The sequence below is a fragment of the Labrus mixtus genome, chromosome 16 (genome assembly GCF_963584025.1).
Source record: "Labrus mixtus chromosome 16, fLabMix1.1, whole genome shotgun sequence".
Classification (NCBI taxonomy): domain Eukaryota; kingdom Metazoa; phylum Chordata; class Actinopteri; order Labriformes; family Labridae; genus Labrus; species Labrus mixtus.
Window position 1 is genome coordinate 4,495,616 of NC_083627.1, and position 17,381 is coordinate 4,512,996.

Genomic DNA, 17,381 nt, shown 5'->3' on the forward strand with positions numbered 1-17,381 from the left:
TTCAAAAGGTGGTTCAACTTTAATTTAATAGACAGATATGACGAGATGATGAAGATGATTAATTACAGATGAATCCAAGTCTGATGCATGTTCAGAAGCGACATCACAAGAAATCAATCCAAACAGCATTACAGCGTGAAGTGTATATCTAATTATCTATGACATCATGAAATAAATATTTTCATGAATAAATACAGACATTCAAAAGATTTGATTTGTTATTTAATGGTCTAAATTTACTTAAAGCCTGAGTTTTTCTGAGCCTGAGAATTTTCCTGAACACATTTGGCAATGTTTTGAAAACATGAAGGGTATTTTGTCTGTATTTATTCATCACTATACTCATTCATAATATTTCTGAGGGACTCTCCAGATGTTATTGTAGTTCATGTAAACAGAAGTGTATCATAACTATTATTGGAAAAGAAAAGTTCAACCTTCGTTTCGTTTAAACGTGACCATGCCATGTTTTCAGACAGTCCCTTATTTTAAAATGTTGACACTGGTCCCATCATACAAAATGTGATGAAAATGTTTCCTTCCATTGTGCTGTGTGGTCACTGTCCCGCCCTTTGCAGTCTGTGAGTTGGTTAAAGTGTCTGTTAGTAATGCACTCGTCCAATAGTCCCCGTCCCTGTGACCAGGATGTCCGGTTGTCCGTTCCTCCAGATCTCCCTGACGATTCGCTCCCTCTCCTCCAGGCGTCGAGCCTTCTCCAGCTCCTCAGCCGATGCGAACACATTCACGCTCCTCAGAGTCCCGTTTGATTGGCTGCTGCGATCACTCAGGGGCCCCGCGGTCACTTTCGGGATCTCCGCCTCCTCCACATCTTCCTCCCCCATACTCTCCTCCTCCTCCTCGTCCTCCTCTTCCTCACTGGACTCCTTCAGCTGTCTCCTCTCAGGGGAAGGTGGAGGCCTGCGAGGGCGACGAGTCCTGCAGGCGATGCCGGCCACCAGGAGGCACAGCGCCATTAAGAGGCCGAAACAGACGCCCATCATGAAGTAGAGGGCGAAGCTCTCAGGGTTGGCTGAGCGGGCAGAAAACACAAAGAATTGAAGTAAACATTTCAGTTAAAAGTAAACAAAAAAAACTAAATTAAAAACTAAAGCTGATCTATTTTATTTTATTCTTTTATTTTATTTTTTTTTTAATTTTGATTTTAATTTTATTTTTTTTATTTAATTTAATTTAATTTTTTTTAGTTTGTTTTTTTTAATTTATTTTTAAATTTCAAAAAAAAAAATTTAAATCTATTTTTTATTTGATTCAATTTTTTTGTATATTCTTAATTTTTCTTTTTTTCTTTAAATTGTACTGTGTTCACTTTTTGTTTGCAATCTTTGCTCTTTGCTGCTGTAACAATGTAAATTTCCCCGTTGTGGGATAAATAAAGGATTATCTTATCTTATCTTATCTTATCTTAAATTAGCTCAAATATTGCAGAAAAAGACAATGGTTGCAATTAGCATTTTAAAATCTTCGAGTGGCTTGTTCGCACATGCACCTCCCTGTCGGTCAGGAGAGCTCGCTCATTTGGCAGGAAATGATTTAAAAAGAATGATTTGAAGATGATGGACAAAGCAACAGCTATTTTGTCTTTATGTCAGTGCTATGGGTAGTTGGACAAATTAACGGCATCAATGAAACAGCGGAGATGAACAAACTGGGTCGCAAAAAACATAATAACGCTGTGTCATTACATGCACCAAGATCACACGGGTCGCAGAATATAAACTTCATAACCCCCGAACCACTTTTCAGAATATTTCCTGCTGCGTTCTCACGTCAGTTAACTTCCCCGCACAAATTGTATGTTTTCAGGAGTCTTGTGCACGCCTGAAAACGTCATAAGATAAATAAAAACATTTTAACATACCTCTTCTTTGTTCAGAATTTCAAATGCTATTTTATAACGCCTGACATCTTTAGTTGTAAAGGGACATTTTCCCTCTAAGCTTCAGACGTTTTTTACTCTAATAACTCTTGTTTGTTTTCTTTTTACTCCTACTTCTTCCCACATTTATCATCTCACGACTCCTCACATTTATCTTGTGACCTTTGGAAGCGGTTTGACCCCCAAGTTGGAAACCACTGGACAAAAATAAACACTCTTAAGTAGTTTCACTAGCAACAACTCCAAAAGCTTCACAGTTATCTGTTAAAGTTGCATCAGTATTAACGTCCTGATAATGACATCAGTACATTTCAATCTCAGATGCTATTTTTCCCTATATAACCACATTTTCATCATCTATATTTAGCTTTATTTAATTTGGTATTAACCTTAAGAAAAGGATTGTAATACTTCCTTCACTACACTAAATGATTTGTGGGTGTGATGATGACAGACCAGAAACAGATTCTGTCACCTCTTTAACTTTTCTCCTGCATACTTTGGAGCAGCGGAAACTGAACTATGCGAGCAGATTCTCTGACAGATTTGTGCAGCAGCGTCGTGGGCCAAAGAAAACAGGACACAGGAGTCCCTGGAAATAATTCAGACTAGACAGCGAGAGGAATTCTTCAAGCGCAAAACAAAAGTCTTCTGTTGAGCTCTGCAGTAAAATAGACCTGTGGTTTCAACGGTTTCCCCCCTTCAAGGACATGTTCATATTTAGATTTAGTAGAAACAGGAGGAACGGTAACACACCCACCAACATTTTCAGAACACAATAAATGTGAGTATTGTTTTAAAACAGACTTTAACAATGTGAGACTTTGTTTTCTGAAATCACTCTCGAACATGTATGTCAAGCAAAGGGCAGAATCAGGTAGCCAGCGAGCTAATCTTAGCACAAACATTATGAACACTTTCCAACAGCAACAAAATACAAATATCAGCACCTCTAAAGCTATTTACCATGTTTTCATTTATTTGTCTCAGGAAATATCTTAGAAATGTATTAAAGGTCACATATTCTCCTCCTTTTCAAAAAGTTTAAATAAGTCTCAGAGCTCCTCAAAACATGTGTGTGAAGTTTCTTGTTCTAAATCCACTCTGATCCTGTATTTGATCATGACTATAAACCCCTCTATTTCAGCCCTGCTCAGAACAGGCTGTTTCTGTGTCTGTACCTTTAAATATGTAAATGAGCTGTGTCTGACCACGCCCCCTCTCTGGAAGGGGATGTGGCTCGGTCTTTCTCGCTCCATGTCCTATTGTTTACGGTGGGAAGGCAGACTCAGAGGGCAGAACAAACACCTAGCTGTGGGAGTGTCACCCACCTGGGGGAGGGGCTACTGCCCTTTGTGATGTCACAAAGGGAAAATCTCTCCAAACGAGCTTAGCTAACTATCTCCTGGGGATAGCCTTATACTTGGTTTACAGAAAGCCTATTACAGTGTTTGCCCATTAACCTTCCAATCTAGCTCTCATTGATGAAGTGCACATAGTTTTTAAATCAACTTTTTTTTTTTTTGGAAAAAATATAAGAGAAGGTTTTAAAAAATCAGAATTTTGTGTGGCAAAACTTGGCTCCTTTTTTATTTCTACAAATGTATTTATCATAAGACCGTATGTATTCACACACAGAGGGTGTTACACAGTTATAGACACGATGATTTTTTACCTTTAATGTGAGCGTATGTCGCCATGCTGTTACTGAGCAGCTCCATGTCTCTCTTTATTGGCTCCATCCTGGTTCACTGTGGTTTCAGATATCTACCATCTCCAGAACTTTATTTAACACGCTGAACTCCTGGACCGTCCACCAGTGACTAATCCTGTCAAACAAAAAACACAAGCATGAGTAAAAGTTTTAATATAACAAATGTAAAATAGTGTCCTGGGAAAGTCTGAGCTCATTCAACAGATGCTGAAAGTCCGACCAAAAGTGTCCCCACCCTGTGGTTCCTGTGATCTAAACTGGTGTCAGGGGTCAGGAGACAAGGACATTGTGTTCCTTGTAAGTGTTTTACACTCAGGCCTGCGGTCAAGATGTCAATATGGGGCCCTGTGTGTCTGTAAGGGATGTTTTTATTTATGACATCAGCGCCTCAGGAGGCTCTCTTTTCCTGCATCAAGGGTTCTTTTTCCCCCACAGAAAAAGTGACAGCCACGTGTCCACTTAGACATTTAACAAGGAGGAAACTCAAACTTTTATTTAGGAGAAGTGGATTTTCTTGTTCAGATTCATTTTGCAAAAGGTTTGAGAACACTGTTTCAGAGTCTTGGGGAAAGAGGAAGATGTGCTCAAAAACTCAAGAGTTAAAAAAAAAGCAGACTAAAAATGCTGGATTTTGGGGCACCCGTATCCTAGTGGTTAGTGCACGCAACCGATGTCTGGAGGCAATAGTCCTCCAAGCGGGCAGCCCAGGCTTCGAGTCTGACCTGTGACTCCTTTCCCGCATGTCATTCCCCACTCTCTCTCTCTTCCTGATTTCTGACTCTATCCACTGTCCTATTGCAAAAGGCATAAAAAGCCCAAAAATAAACACTTCTTTAAAACACATTCTGGATTTTAGTGTGTGTTGTTTAAGGCGGCTACTGTGTCAGAACACAATTCACTTAAGAAGCTGAGGATCTTTCACAGCTGAGAATAATTACACTAATTGAGGATGCTGGTGAAACAGCTGCTGCATGAGATCCCCTCAGAAAACAAAAGATAAGATGGAAATCTTTGGAAAAGAAAACACAAGTTTAACTGTGTGTGTTGTGAACATATGATATCCTGTTCGTATAGAAAAGGAAAATGGGTTGAATAAATGTAGACTGCCTGCAAAAACAGTCAAACGACAATTCTACTAAAATGATTTAATTAAACCTCATAGTTGCTTTGTAGGAAGAATAAGCGGATCAGCAAATTAATTAGGATTCATCCTCTGGGGACCATGACTGTCAAAACCAAAATCATCTTAACATCTACCATCAGGTCTATGGATGAATTAAATTCTTAACCTGCTGAAGGATCCAGGTAAGGTAAAAAACAATTACCATATTTTTTAGGTTAAACTGGGGGACATGCGTACATGGATTAAATTACATGGACGGCTTGCCTGAACAACACCCCCCCCCCACCTCCTTGCTCCCTATCCCTCTTCCTGCATTTTATCCCATCTCTCCCCCTATCCCCTTCCAAGCCTGGCGCAGTCTAGGGTTCATATATTTAATCTATGTACCTACTAAAGTATGTTCACAATAGCTAAAGTTATAAAAAAGTGTCTGTTTTCATGTTCTGCCGCTCCGTGCACCGGCTCGCTTCTGACTCTCTCTCTAAGGCTCTGAAGTGCCCACGTTCAGAGTCCCCACGTGTGCCAAGTCTGATCTGATTGGCCGGGGAGCAAAAAACATTAGCACCTTAGCACTACTGTGCTACCGCAGGCTACGGCATATCGTGGGCGTGCCACAGAAGTTAACGGGCGTGCAACATGAGCTGCAGGGCTTGCCACAACGAGCCAATGGGCTGAGATCAGTGATCTCACACTGACAAGACGTTACACTGGCAACATTTTTTTCGAGGGGGGCTAGAACCGAGCGTTACATGCGGCTAATGCTACAGCTAACAAGAGGACGTAGGAGAATCCGCGTTTGCATAATATGGGACCTTTAACATCTACCATCAGGTATGGATGAATTCAATTCTTAACCCGCTGAAGGATCCAGGTAAGATAAAAAACAATTACCATATTTTTTAGGTTAAACTGGGGGACATGCGTACGTGGACTAAATTTAACGGTAAACCATCCAACAGTAGTTGAGCTATTTTAAGTCTGGACCAAAGTGATGGACGGACCACCGGGTCATGCAGCTAGCTAAACTTCAACAGTAGCATTTCTCCTTAGAAACAATGTTCCTGTTGCTCTGGGTTAAACACATACGGTGTCTTATCGTAACTGCTTTCTAAAAATGTTTTTCTTTGCAATTTTGTTGAACTGTCCCCTAAAGAGAGTGCTCTCACAAACTAAGTGTTACATGAGGCTACATTAGGGGATTTGGTAAGAACCCCCCGTCACAAAAATTCCCACAGTTACAGTAAAGCTTGATGTAAACAAGATGACTGATATTTCCGCCCCCTCACATTCCCCTGTCGTTACAACAACAATGTGCGTGGGAGCCGAATGTTTGTCTTTCTGGTGCCTTCTCTCCGGGGTATACGAAATCATGCCCTAGCTCCAATCTCATGCCATTGGGGGCTTGAGTCTCTCTCCCACCCTGATCCTTATCCTGGTGACTCTTGGCAGACCCTGAACACTCTCAAAGGCTTTAATTTTTGTTATTTGTGGGGCAATTACGCTGGTAGAGGCTGACTCAGGGTTCACCAACTCATGGGAACGGATGGATCTGAACCAGCGATGCCTTCTGTTCGACATTTAAGTCGCAGACAGAAGAAGCACGACTCCATCTGCACCCTCAATTTGCAGCCCCCAGACCCTAACAACATAAGTGGGCAATTTAGTTTTTAGTTCAGTTGGTTTAAAGAAAACATGGTTTGTTTAAGTTACTGATCTTTACACCCAGCAGTTCTACATTCACTTATCAGACTTTTTATCAAGTCATATTTTCTGTAATTTGCTCGAGGTCATTTATACACACTTAGAGTTAGATGAGAACATCGATAGCATGCTCAGCTACAGCCTGTAGACAGTTAGCTTAGATTAGCATAGCTGGGAAAAAGGATTTAAACAATTAGCCTAGCTCTGTCCAAACACAACATCAGAACTCATTTAAAACTTACTCATTCACAAGTTATTTGCTTAGTTATTAGATAGCTTTCACAAAGAGATTCGTAAACATACTAAAGTCACTGTTCAGAAAGGATTAAGCTAGCTGTTACCTCTAGGCTATTCCCAGAAGAAGAAACTGAAAGCAAACATGTAGCCACTTTAAATTAACAGTTTGACCAAAAGTTTGTTCAACTTTTCTATATCATTGTTACTGAATATTTCCAGGTTTCATATTTCCTTTAACTTGGCTGTTTTTAACATATAACTTTCATGTCTTTGTGCCAAAAATGAAGCTACAGCTAGCAGCCACAGTTATCTTAGATTAGCATAGTTTTGAAACAGGGATTAACAGCTAACATATCTCTGTCCAAAGACAATACAATTTGACCCATAAGCTCATTTGTCATATTACACACTTAACAGTTTAACAAATAATGAAGTTCACATTCAGAATGATTCAAGCTAACGGTTTCTCTGTTCCCACTGTTTATGCTAAGCAAAGCTAACCCAAAGCTAACATGAAAAAACGAGTATGTAGGCTATCAGAAATTAGTATTTCAAAGTGAAGGCAAACAATGTGTTCAAAAGTTTTATTGTTAACTTATCAGGTATAGGTTTCAAACTTTGAAACCTTTTTGCTTCAATGGAGACATTTTAGGATTTTTATGTCGCTTAGCCTACAAAGAGTGAAGCTACAGGAACAGCCTTCCAGCAGCTTAAAAAGTCTCACTTATTATCGTGTTTCCATTTGTTGTTTAAGTGTCAAACTATATATTTTGCAGTTTATTACCAGCAGTTGATGAATATTTAGTGCAGAACATGACCTGTTGCATGGAAAACAGCAAAATACAGTATTGTTTTTTATTCAGGCTAATATGATGATTATGCAAATGAGCTGTAGCCTAATCTTTATTTTTGCTTTTAGAGATGCTGTTTAAGTTATTTGGAAAGAGCCAAGCTAGCTGTTCACCTGTTTCCAATATTTGTGCTAAGCTATAAGCTAAGTGGCGGCAGCTTTACATTTTGAGCAAGCATTAAGGTTTACATCCCATATTTTGACTTGTTTGAATTTTCCTGACACTTGTATCTGGGAACAGACTGAAATAATCCAACTCCACTGTCATTTTTTTCTTATATTTGGGAACAAAAAGGGGCCTTAGGACTAAATTAAAGACAGAGGCATTAAGATGGGGACTTTTTGTGGTCCAGCTGTCAACAAATTGTACAGACGACGCTGTAAAGTTAAAAAATGATGTCAACTTACGAGCACACTGACTGTGTTGTTCTCTTTTCATTTGCAGAATAAAACAATACTTTATGCAGAGCCCCGCATGACTTCATGACGGACAGTTTGTGGTGGAGTTTATCTGAGCTGGAAGCACAGCAGCAATACCAGAGGGAGACAAATGTCCGTTTCATGCAGCCGCAGTCTCGGGGCAGACAGATTTAACACCTAACATTTCCAGACAAGTCCAATAACTTGTCTACTTTAACTAAACACATGCAAAGCCCGGCAGCTGTAGCTGTTTATGTAACCCCATAAAATGCACTCCCGGTCAACCCTCCCACATTTCCTGCTTAGATAATCCCATTTAAGTTAAAAGAAGAAACCTGAAACCATTGAAAATAACACTTGTTATTTTACAGTAGGCAGCTCTGCTTCCACTTCATGTTTACAGTCTCTCTGAGGAGGGGTCGCTGTCAGAACCCCTCCCTCCGGCACAAGAGAAAGACGGCCAAGAAAGTAGTAAAGTACATGAAACAAAGTGGGTTCTCTCTTTGAATGTGAATCAAAAGTTTTGTTGATTTTGGGCATGCTGCAGCTACTTGCACCTCTGAAGAGTTTTATGGTTTGTGGTGTTGTAAAAACATGGTGCAGGGCTACTAATAAACGACTTTGTTGCTTTGTTTACTGCCTGACAGCAAAGTAAAGTTGGCAAGTTTTTCAGACAGAAAGCCCCAGTGATGTGAAATAAAGGCTTGATTAACTTAAAAACTAGATTTAGTAGAAGAACAGTAAAAGGTAAAGACGGATATCATCCTAAAGTCAGACCATCACTCACCTTGCTCCTGGTCGAGAGCTGCACAAAAGTTTCCCATGCAAAGCAAAAAAAGTTAAGATCCAAATTCAGATCTGGTGTTTCAGGCAAAAATGAGATGAGATCCCATAACTTTGACGAGAAGGAGAGAGTCACTGTTGGTGTTTGTAACAGAGGAGCTTGATGTAGCTGCTGGAGCCGGAGAAAGAGCGGCTTCCACTATGATCCACTCCCTGACATCCTCTGGAGGAGGAGGAGGAGGAGGACCAGCCTCAAACAGTCCAGACGCGTGTTGAAGAGGAGGTGTTTCCTGTTCCTGAGACAGATAAGAGACGCTCACCAGCATCTGGCTACAAAATAAGAGCCCCAAAAATGAAACAACTGAGTCATAACCTTTAAAGAAACAATCATTTCCCCTGGAGAATTCCTTCTTCCGTGCTGACCAGAGGGAGGTGATCTCTCCTCTGCCGGCCACAAACGCACCACAGTGAGGTCTGTTCACTGTGAAGCCAAAGAGGGTGGAACAGGAAATAACTTGTCGGCTGCCATGGGCACATTGCCGCAGGACTTCTCCCAGGGCTCCTGGATTAATTGAGCTCTTTGTATTTTAATCTGAGCGCCGAGGGAGGAGGGGGGGGGAAGAGTGCACTGAGTTTATAAAGTACAGAGAGGAGTGGCAGGCGGACAGGTGGAAAGTGATGAAGAACATTTACTGCTTCACTGTAAAAAGGTTTAATTTTACATCTTCATCCTGCAGTCAATCAAACTTCTAGTCCACAACATTTTCTCAAGTAGCATCAACTCTTTAACATCTTAACAAGAGACAGTTTGTGTTCATTTTTTTGTTGAAACATTTAATTATTATTATAATTATTATTATTTGCACTCTTCACCTGATTGGATAAAGTTTTGAAATCCATAAACATAAACTGAATGTCCTGTTTGGGTTCATAATGTCTCCAAACATTTCTTGATCCATTTTTCTTTCATGAATAAAAAAAATGGGTTTTGTATGTTTTGTATTTGACGGTGTTGGACTGTGCACTTTTGAATTTTATTACCAGGGAAGAATATTTGACAGTGACCTGTTTATATTTAATGCTGACTCAGCACTTTATTCTGTGTGTAATAGAAGCTACTAAGAGCATCAGTCAATTCATTCTACATTCAGCGCCTCTTACATTTGACCGCGTTAGCTTTTTAAATGTCGTCTTTTTAGACGCTCTTTGTTTTAAATCCTCTAAAATATAACCCAGAAGGATTTTCAACTGTTGGATCCAGATTAAGGACTCCTTCTGTGGAAGATGGGTGTGTTTGTCTCAGTGTGCTTGTGTTAAAACCCAGTGTTAAGTTTACACCAATATGTCCTAGATACCTTTAAAAAAGTGACTCCTATGGGCTGTTCAAGGTCCAAAGAAAGAGAAGAAATAATACAGTATGACCCTTCAAATGTATCCTGTGACCCAGCAGAGGGGTCAGACCCATAGGTTTGCTACCACTGAACTACAGCTTGTTTATTCATTTACGCATCGGTTCCTACAATCCGTTGTTGGTTGATAGTTTTTTGAACATATCGGCTCCTTCGATCCTTTCAGCTTGCTTTTACATTCATCTCAGTTTGTTGATAAATAATCCAACTTTTTTGTTCATTCCAGGTCTCAGTTCTTCTTCTCCAGTTATTCTTTTAAATGTTTCCCCATGGGAAATGTAAAAAATTAGTATGAGTATCTTACTAAAAAAAAAACATGAATTAAAAGAAAGCATCATCATTGAGACTACGGAGGGGGAATTGTGAATAAAACAACCTCATGTAGATCCTAAACTTGACACAATGTCAAACGATTCTTCTTTGGAAGCCAGAAAGTATGAATAAAAAAGTGACATTTTTCCTTCTCTCTTACCTCATAACCATCTAAAGACCCCTCTTATTGTTCCTGTGATGCTTCATAGAGGCCTGACCCCTCGGTTTGGAACAATCGGACTTAACTAACCAACTAAAAAATGTATTTGTGAACATCAAGCTGATTCGTCTTCTGTACTTTCACCATAAAGAAAAGAAAGTAGAACTGTTCTTTGTTTGAAGTGCTTCTTCTTCTTCACTCTGAGCCCTTCTTGGAGCTCTGCTGGAGTCTGTGACGCTGACCCAGGCTGTGTGATGTATTGTTTAAGAATTGTTTATGCGGTGGAGCCTCTGCAAAGTGCTATTCTGAGTTGAATGAGTGTTGATGTGGCACTCGGTCGTGTCTTTCAGCCGAGCAGTAAGCAGTCATTATGTGGCTGCTCTCATTCAGACGCTCTCCAGGTTGGTTTTCTTAAAGGAGTCAAGAGAAAAATATGTCCCTTAAAAAACACACCGAGGCCACAACCAAAACAATGCTCCGACCGCTCTGGGACATTCCTGCGTGCATGTTGCTCTTAATTTAATTTGCTGACTTTAAATGTTTCTGCACACTGGTGCTCAGTTCATCGGCCTCCGCCTGTGTCGTGTTATGTCAGGCCTGTCCTCTTCCTGATACTCCGTAGGAATAACATACCCCTCTGCAAATTCCTCAAATTCCCCATCCTATTTGTGTATTGGCAGTTTCCAAGCCAAACACTCTCTTCCTTTCACCCGTTCTGCTCGTTTTTTTTTTATTGGCTTGCAGCCAGAGTCCCATCCTGCGCGGCCCGGTCGTCAGAGCGGAGAGTGACAACTGCTCGCTGATGCGCGCAGCAGAGATGTTTGTGATGTGGAGGCTGTGGAAACATGCTGGCTTGTTTTTCAACCTCCACCAGACCGACACTCACCATGAGTAATGTTTTCCTGTATATGGGCACTTATTAACTTCTAAGCTGGTTTTTACAGACGAGCTTTGTGCTGACTCTCCGGACCACACCTGAACATAATGTAGAGTGTTGTATTCTACATTAATGTTTAACAGCAGGGATGTGCTGTGAGCAGAGACTATATGAGGCATAGACAAAGCCTCTTAAAAATGTAGAAATTGAAGCGATTTAAATAACCTGCATTCTCAAATTGGCCAGCAGGAGGCCACTGAACTGGTTGCAAGACTGTATGGAACCAGATGAGAAAGTTGCCCTACTTTTCACTTGATTAAATAACTCAGTAAACATATTCATGTTCAGTTAATTAATTCATTGCAAGTTTCAAGGATTCCTCTAATACAAATAAAGAAGATATTTTTTAAAGGCATGGTCACACTAAGAGTAAAACAGACGATAAAGCAAGATATGTTTCACTCTGTTGACCTGTTTTGGACAAATTGCTACCAAAGCAATCTCAATCTCAAACTTTCATATACTGAAAAACAGAGATTACTACCAAAGGAAACTTGCCGGCTGAGGAGAGGAGTCGCACTATGATCCTTTCTGGCTCCAGATACTCAAACTTGTGACTTTATATTTACAGTCTGTGAAGTAAAACAGAGATGTTCTTTGAGGCAGAGTCAATTGTATGTATCTTTATTCCAAATTCTTGAACGCAATTCCAAAACATGACTCTTATTTCTGTAAATCAAATTGAATATGACCTCCTACTGTAGTGTCAATATCAAAACTAAAAAAATACAACAAACAGAAAACACAAACACGCAGATTTAACGGGTCCAGAGGTTCCTTTAAAGAATCAGATATACTGTTATTAATGTTAAGGTCAGATGAGACGTAACAAGGCACTAAAAAGAGATTCTGTTTGTTACAGGTGTGTGAGAAAACGTCCCCAGTCGATAAGTGTCTTTCTCGACCTTGGTGACCTCACAATGACAGCACAAACTGATTCATCACCAACACCTTTTAAACCTGCTTAACCTCAGTCTCACATTTTACCTGCTGGGTGCACGATGTCAGAATTCTCTAGAAACACAGGAGGACAAAACGTCACCCACTCTGTTTAACATCTAAATGATTAACTAACGTTTAAGCTGCAAGGTCAACCTTTGACCTTTCATCACAAGTTTTGCCTCAAATATTGAAGATTCCGTCTGTCAGGTTTTGGACTTTTAGAGGCGTGAAAAAGTGAAAAAGTCAAACATAGTGTGAAGGAAAGTTTGGACAGGAGGCGGGAACGTAGCTCAAGCAGAACTCAGAGTTTTTCTGTCCTTTAGCAAACAAAAACATTATTTTGTTTTCGTCTTGAACTCTTTTCTGCCTCCTCCCTGACTGGCAAAGTTGCGGACTCTGTGGATCTTGGCCAGCTGGCTCTCGATTGTCTTCATTATGTCCACGTGGTCCGGGATGTGAACGTAGCGGATGTTCCTGCCCGTGACGAACAGATCCTGCAGCTGTGTGACTTGACCCCGTCTGTCCCGGTACGCCACATCCTTCAGACGGACGTTCATGAAGGCGTCCACGTTGACCACGCGGCCCCGCGCCGAGCTCTCGTTCCTCAGGTCTACCGTGGTCACCTCTCCGTGAAGGCCCTGCAGCAGGACCACCATGCTGTTCTCGGCGATGGTGCGCTCCCGGATGGAGTTGAAGACTTCAGTCGACCCCGAACCAGACGGAGGGGATCCGGTCTCCTCTGACTCCATGATCTGTGATGACGAGGATATCTGGAGGTCAGGTACGAAGAGGCAGGATGAGCTAAAACTGAAGAATATAATGTGATGAGTGTAAGTGATGTTTATCTACCACATGTGTGATATCTGTCTATGAACCCCGGCGTGTTTTAATCAATGACTGGAAAATAATTTGACTGATTGTGAGGTCTTAAAACTGAAATGAGCCCATCCTGCTCTACAGTTCCACTTGCTTCTTTAACATGCTCACTGTCAAAAACCGGGTCAAACTCACACATAGCTGCCAAATGAATTGGTCTCCCCACACTGTCAGAGCTCAATCTCAAGGCCATCTCACGCATCGCACTGGACAACACACACCCACTCAACTGCCACTTCCCCATTATGCCCTCGGGACGCAGGTACAGGTCCCTGTTGTGCAGGAGGGCTCGATACGGCAAAAGCCTGGTGCCTGCAGCCATAGCAGCCTTCAACAAAAAGCCAAAATAAAATCACCCCAGTCCCACTCTGTCTATATATCTGTCTGCATGTTATCTTGTTGTGTTTGTCCATCTGTGATTATCTGTCGGCGTGCTGTCCGTAACTGTACTGTGAAGTGGAAAAGAATTTCCCCTTGGAGACAATAAAGTAAAGTCTAAAATGATTATAAACTGAAGAAGTGCAGAATTATTTCATGTATTATAATAAAAAATAATAATCTGAATAATGTTGATTTCCCGAGCCCAACATGGTGTGTGAAAATATCTTCCATCTTTAGTAAAACATTTAATGACGAGTTAATCACTACCGGATATAAGAACAGATCTTTACATTTAAGAAGCTTGAAACAGAAAGAAAAAAAAAAGTGATCTTTGCAGCTTCAACAGAAACATAAAACATGTAAATAAAAAAAGTCTGATCATTTAACACATTTTGGAAAAGCTTTGAAACATCATTTGAACTAACCAGCCTGAAAATACTCAACTACAAACACTAAAGTTTAGAGATGTGTGACGTCCTGCTCTGTCTGCATTTGTTTGACTTCCTGGCTTGGCAGAAAGTAGGCGGAGTCAGGAAGGTTATTAGTCCAACTGGGTTCACCTGAGTCCTTCAGGGTTCACCTGAGTCCATCGGGGTCCACCTGAGTCCATCAGGACTCTGCTTATAAGTGGCTTCCACTCTATCTTGTGTTTCTCTTCTCTCAGGCCTCCACCAACTGGTTTGTGTTTGTTTGCACTTTACAACACTACACTCGTCCATACATTGCGTTCATGACTGATTTACATAATTATGATTGTTTTGTAATAGTTTGATAATAAATTAACTTCCTTTAAACCTTGTTTCATGTGATTCCCTTCCTTTGTCACTTACTTCGAGCCAGTTCGTGACAGATGCACAATCACTGGTGAAATATTTACAAAGAGTCTAAAGAGAAATGAATGAAGGCGTGTGAGCTGAAACTCTGTAAATTGTGCTGCTGCCTCTTTTGGCCACGAGTACGGTGGCTGGGAAGTGCAAAGCAAAATTACAAATGTGAGACAAATTTACATTTTGAAAAACAAATTTACAAGATGTGAAACACTTTTACAATCGATGAGACAAATTTACAAACGACAGAATCTTGACAATAATGGGAATGTACCAAATGTCGGAAGTGGACCCGGAAGTGATCGAGTGAGGGGTCATTTTGTTTGTTTTGTTTTTGTCGCCGTACGTTCCCTTTCCCTCAAGATTCTGTCGTTTGTAAATTTGTCTCAGCGATTGTAAAAGTGTTTCACATTCTTTGTAAATTAGTTTTGTCCTCGGTAAGTGTTTTTGGTTTTGCAATTTTGTTTCATAAAATGTTAAAATGTTTTTCAAAATGTAAAAGTGTTTAACACTTTGTCATTTTGCTTTGCACTTCCCAGCCACCGTACAGGAGACTCTCATGATCAGGTAAGAACACGTGTCCTGATGTTTCATTGATTTAATTCAGCTGCTAATAAACTTATAAACAAAAGAAAACAACAATTATCTGTTTCTTTTATTCACAATGATTACGAGGCTAATGTAAAGCAGTCAGGGTGTGATTAATGGAGAAAGAAACAGATGATTCGGGCGATTTAATTCACCTGCATCTAAAATAAATAAAGTGATAAATCGCAGGTAGCCGGCTAGCTAACTAGCTTCAGCAGCTTCTCAAATAGAGCACAATGAATAAATATTCTCTTAGTAACAACAGTGTCGTGTTTTATATTTACCTGCACTAGTTGAAGTCGTATCCCACACGAAAACCTAAGTCTAATACCTTCACAGGTGGATGTAGACCGTTCAGACGAGCCTAGCAAGTTTGAGTTCCCGCAAGAAGTAAACACCAGGAAGTGCAACGTGATGACGTATCAGTTTGCGTCAGCGAAGATACGCGTCAGCGCGGAACAAAAGCGTCCTCTGCAGGCTTCTCCGGGAAACAAACCATCATACATTAACATGTTTTTTTTATTTTTTATAACCGTCTTTATTGACAAATGTAACATATACAAAAAATGTATATACAAACTCTTAAAGAGGATGAACATACAACAGCAAAATACACAGGAACAAATTAATTCAAACATAAATCAAGACTAGGAGGGATTATATATAAAAATAATTAAATGAAAATCAAACTTTTCCAAAAGAAAACATCAGGCAAATGTAAACAGACAACAAACTGGAGCAAGGACAAAAAAAAAATTCAACAAGGGCCAGAAATCAAAACAACAAGAATTTCGATAAGTCAGCACTCAATCTTTCTAGCAATCCTGCTAGATTTCATTTTTTTCAGAGATAAGAAAAAATATTTGAAATCATTTATAAACCAGTCAAAGGAGGGTTTGCTGTTTCTCCACTTACTACAGTGAATATGATATTTACTCATGAGTAAAATAACATTTACCATGTCAGTAACTGAAGGGTTTAAATTATCCATAAAATAGAGAATACTGTAAGTATCAAAAGATGGAATATCATTATTTTTTTTACATTAACATGTTTGTTTTGTATCACTTGATCGTTGCTTTTTGTCTATTTTTCCTTCATTGTTTACTGATTCTTAAATATTTCCTTCGTTTGATACAAATAACAAGTGTCCTGACTATTAAAACAAAACTAGGATGACTTCATAACCAATAAAGATATTTTAAATGATTATAGTTTAAATCAGGCTATTGATAAAAAGCATACGTAGTGAACTAAAAGCCCCTCCCCCTTAAAATACATATACATACAATGAATAATAATAATAATTAGGGGTGTAACGGTACACAAAAATTTTGGTTCAGTGCGGTTCCAAGTTTTGAAGCTTCGGTTCGGTATATTTTCAGTAAAGGGACCTTGTAATGGCAATTTTCCAAATGTTTCCTTTGCTCCAATTATTGCCATTAATACACAGGTAGGGGTGAAGTCTTACGCAGATGCAAACAATGATTTTCCAGTCGTTATTAAAGTTGAGTTGAAGATTTATTGAAGTGACTTGATGGAGATATGAGAACAAAAAACATACAATTTCCAGTGAAGCCAGTAGAATGAATGAATTGTAGTTTGTCTGAGTGCTGGTCTGAAACATGAATGCTGGTCTGGTGAGAACTGTCTGTGCTCCCCCTACCTGTGCCTTGCCTTTCCTTTCACATGTGCCACTATATATACACGCCCCTGTGCATTCAGTGTCCCTAGTGGAAAATAATATGTTCAGATAAATCTAATCTATACAACATGCCAACGATAAACACAAAATGGCTCCTACAGACCTGATGCAACACTTTTTTTTCTTTATTAGGAACATTTAGAATTCCAGAAGTCCAGAAAGCCAGTTCTCAAAACATCTTAATTTCTATTAATCAACATTGTTATGACTATGACAAAGTCCCTTTGTAATAAACATTGACATTTGAAGCTAGAGTTATGAGGGGGCACTTTGGTTCCTTGAATATCTTATTACAAAATGAACCAACAATTGTGAACATCTTGAACATGAGAGAGAAGACTGCAGATAAATGTCAGAAAGTCCCAGAGATGACCGAGTCCATTTCAAACTACACTTTAGTCCCACTCAGTGTTGCCAGATCTCGCGAGAGTAGCAACCAGCTCTATGGAAACCAGCCCAAAACAAAGCGACCTGGCTCCTCAAATAAATCAAAAGAAGCCAAACAGGTGACCTAATCTA

The 17,381-nt window shown here is 39.8% G+C and overlaps 2 protein-coding genes across 3 annotated transcripts; both read right to left on the bottom strand.

Moving 5' to 3' along the window:
- Positions 1 to 9,141, bottom strand: eva1bb (eva-1 homolog Bb (C. elegans)). The gene is made up of 3 exons (XM_061060445.1): positions 8,730 to 9,141; positions 3,573 to 3,726; positions 1 to 1,030 (listed from the first exon to the last, which is right to left on the bottom strand). The coding sequence occupies exons 2-3, from the start codon at positions 3,637 to 3,639 to the stop codon at positions 603 to 605; spliced, it is 495 nt and encodes a 164-aa protein (XP_060916428.1). The 5' UTR covers positions 3,640 to 3,726; positions 8,730 to 9,141; the 3' UTR covers positions 1 to 602.
- Positions 9,142 to 12,153: 3,012 nt separating this feature from the next.
- On the bottom strand, positions 12,154 to 15,597 carry lsm10 (LSM10, U7 small nuclear RNA associated). Of its 2 annotated transcripts, none has more exons than XM_061059542.1 (2): positions 15,442 to 15,597; positions 12,154 to 13,255 (listed from the first exon to the last, which is right to left on the bottom strand). In XM_061059542.1, the coding sequence occupies exon 2, from the start codon at positions 13,232 to 13,234 to the stop codon at positions 12,821 to 12,823; it is 414 nt and encodes a 137-aa protein (XP_060915525.1). In that variant the 5' UTR covers positions 13,235 to 13,255; positions 15,442 to 15,597; the 3' UTR covers positions 12,154 to 12,820. The 2 variants fall into 2 exon arrangements, with proteins under 2 accessions (XP_060915525.1, XP_060915526.1); XM_061059543.1 differs by lacking the exon at positions 15,442 to 15,597 and adding an exon at positions 14,573 to 14,771.
- Between the last annotated feature and the right edge of the window lie 1,784 nt (positions 15,598 to 17,381).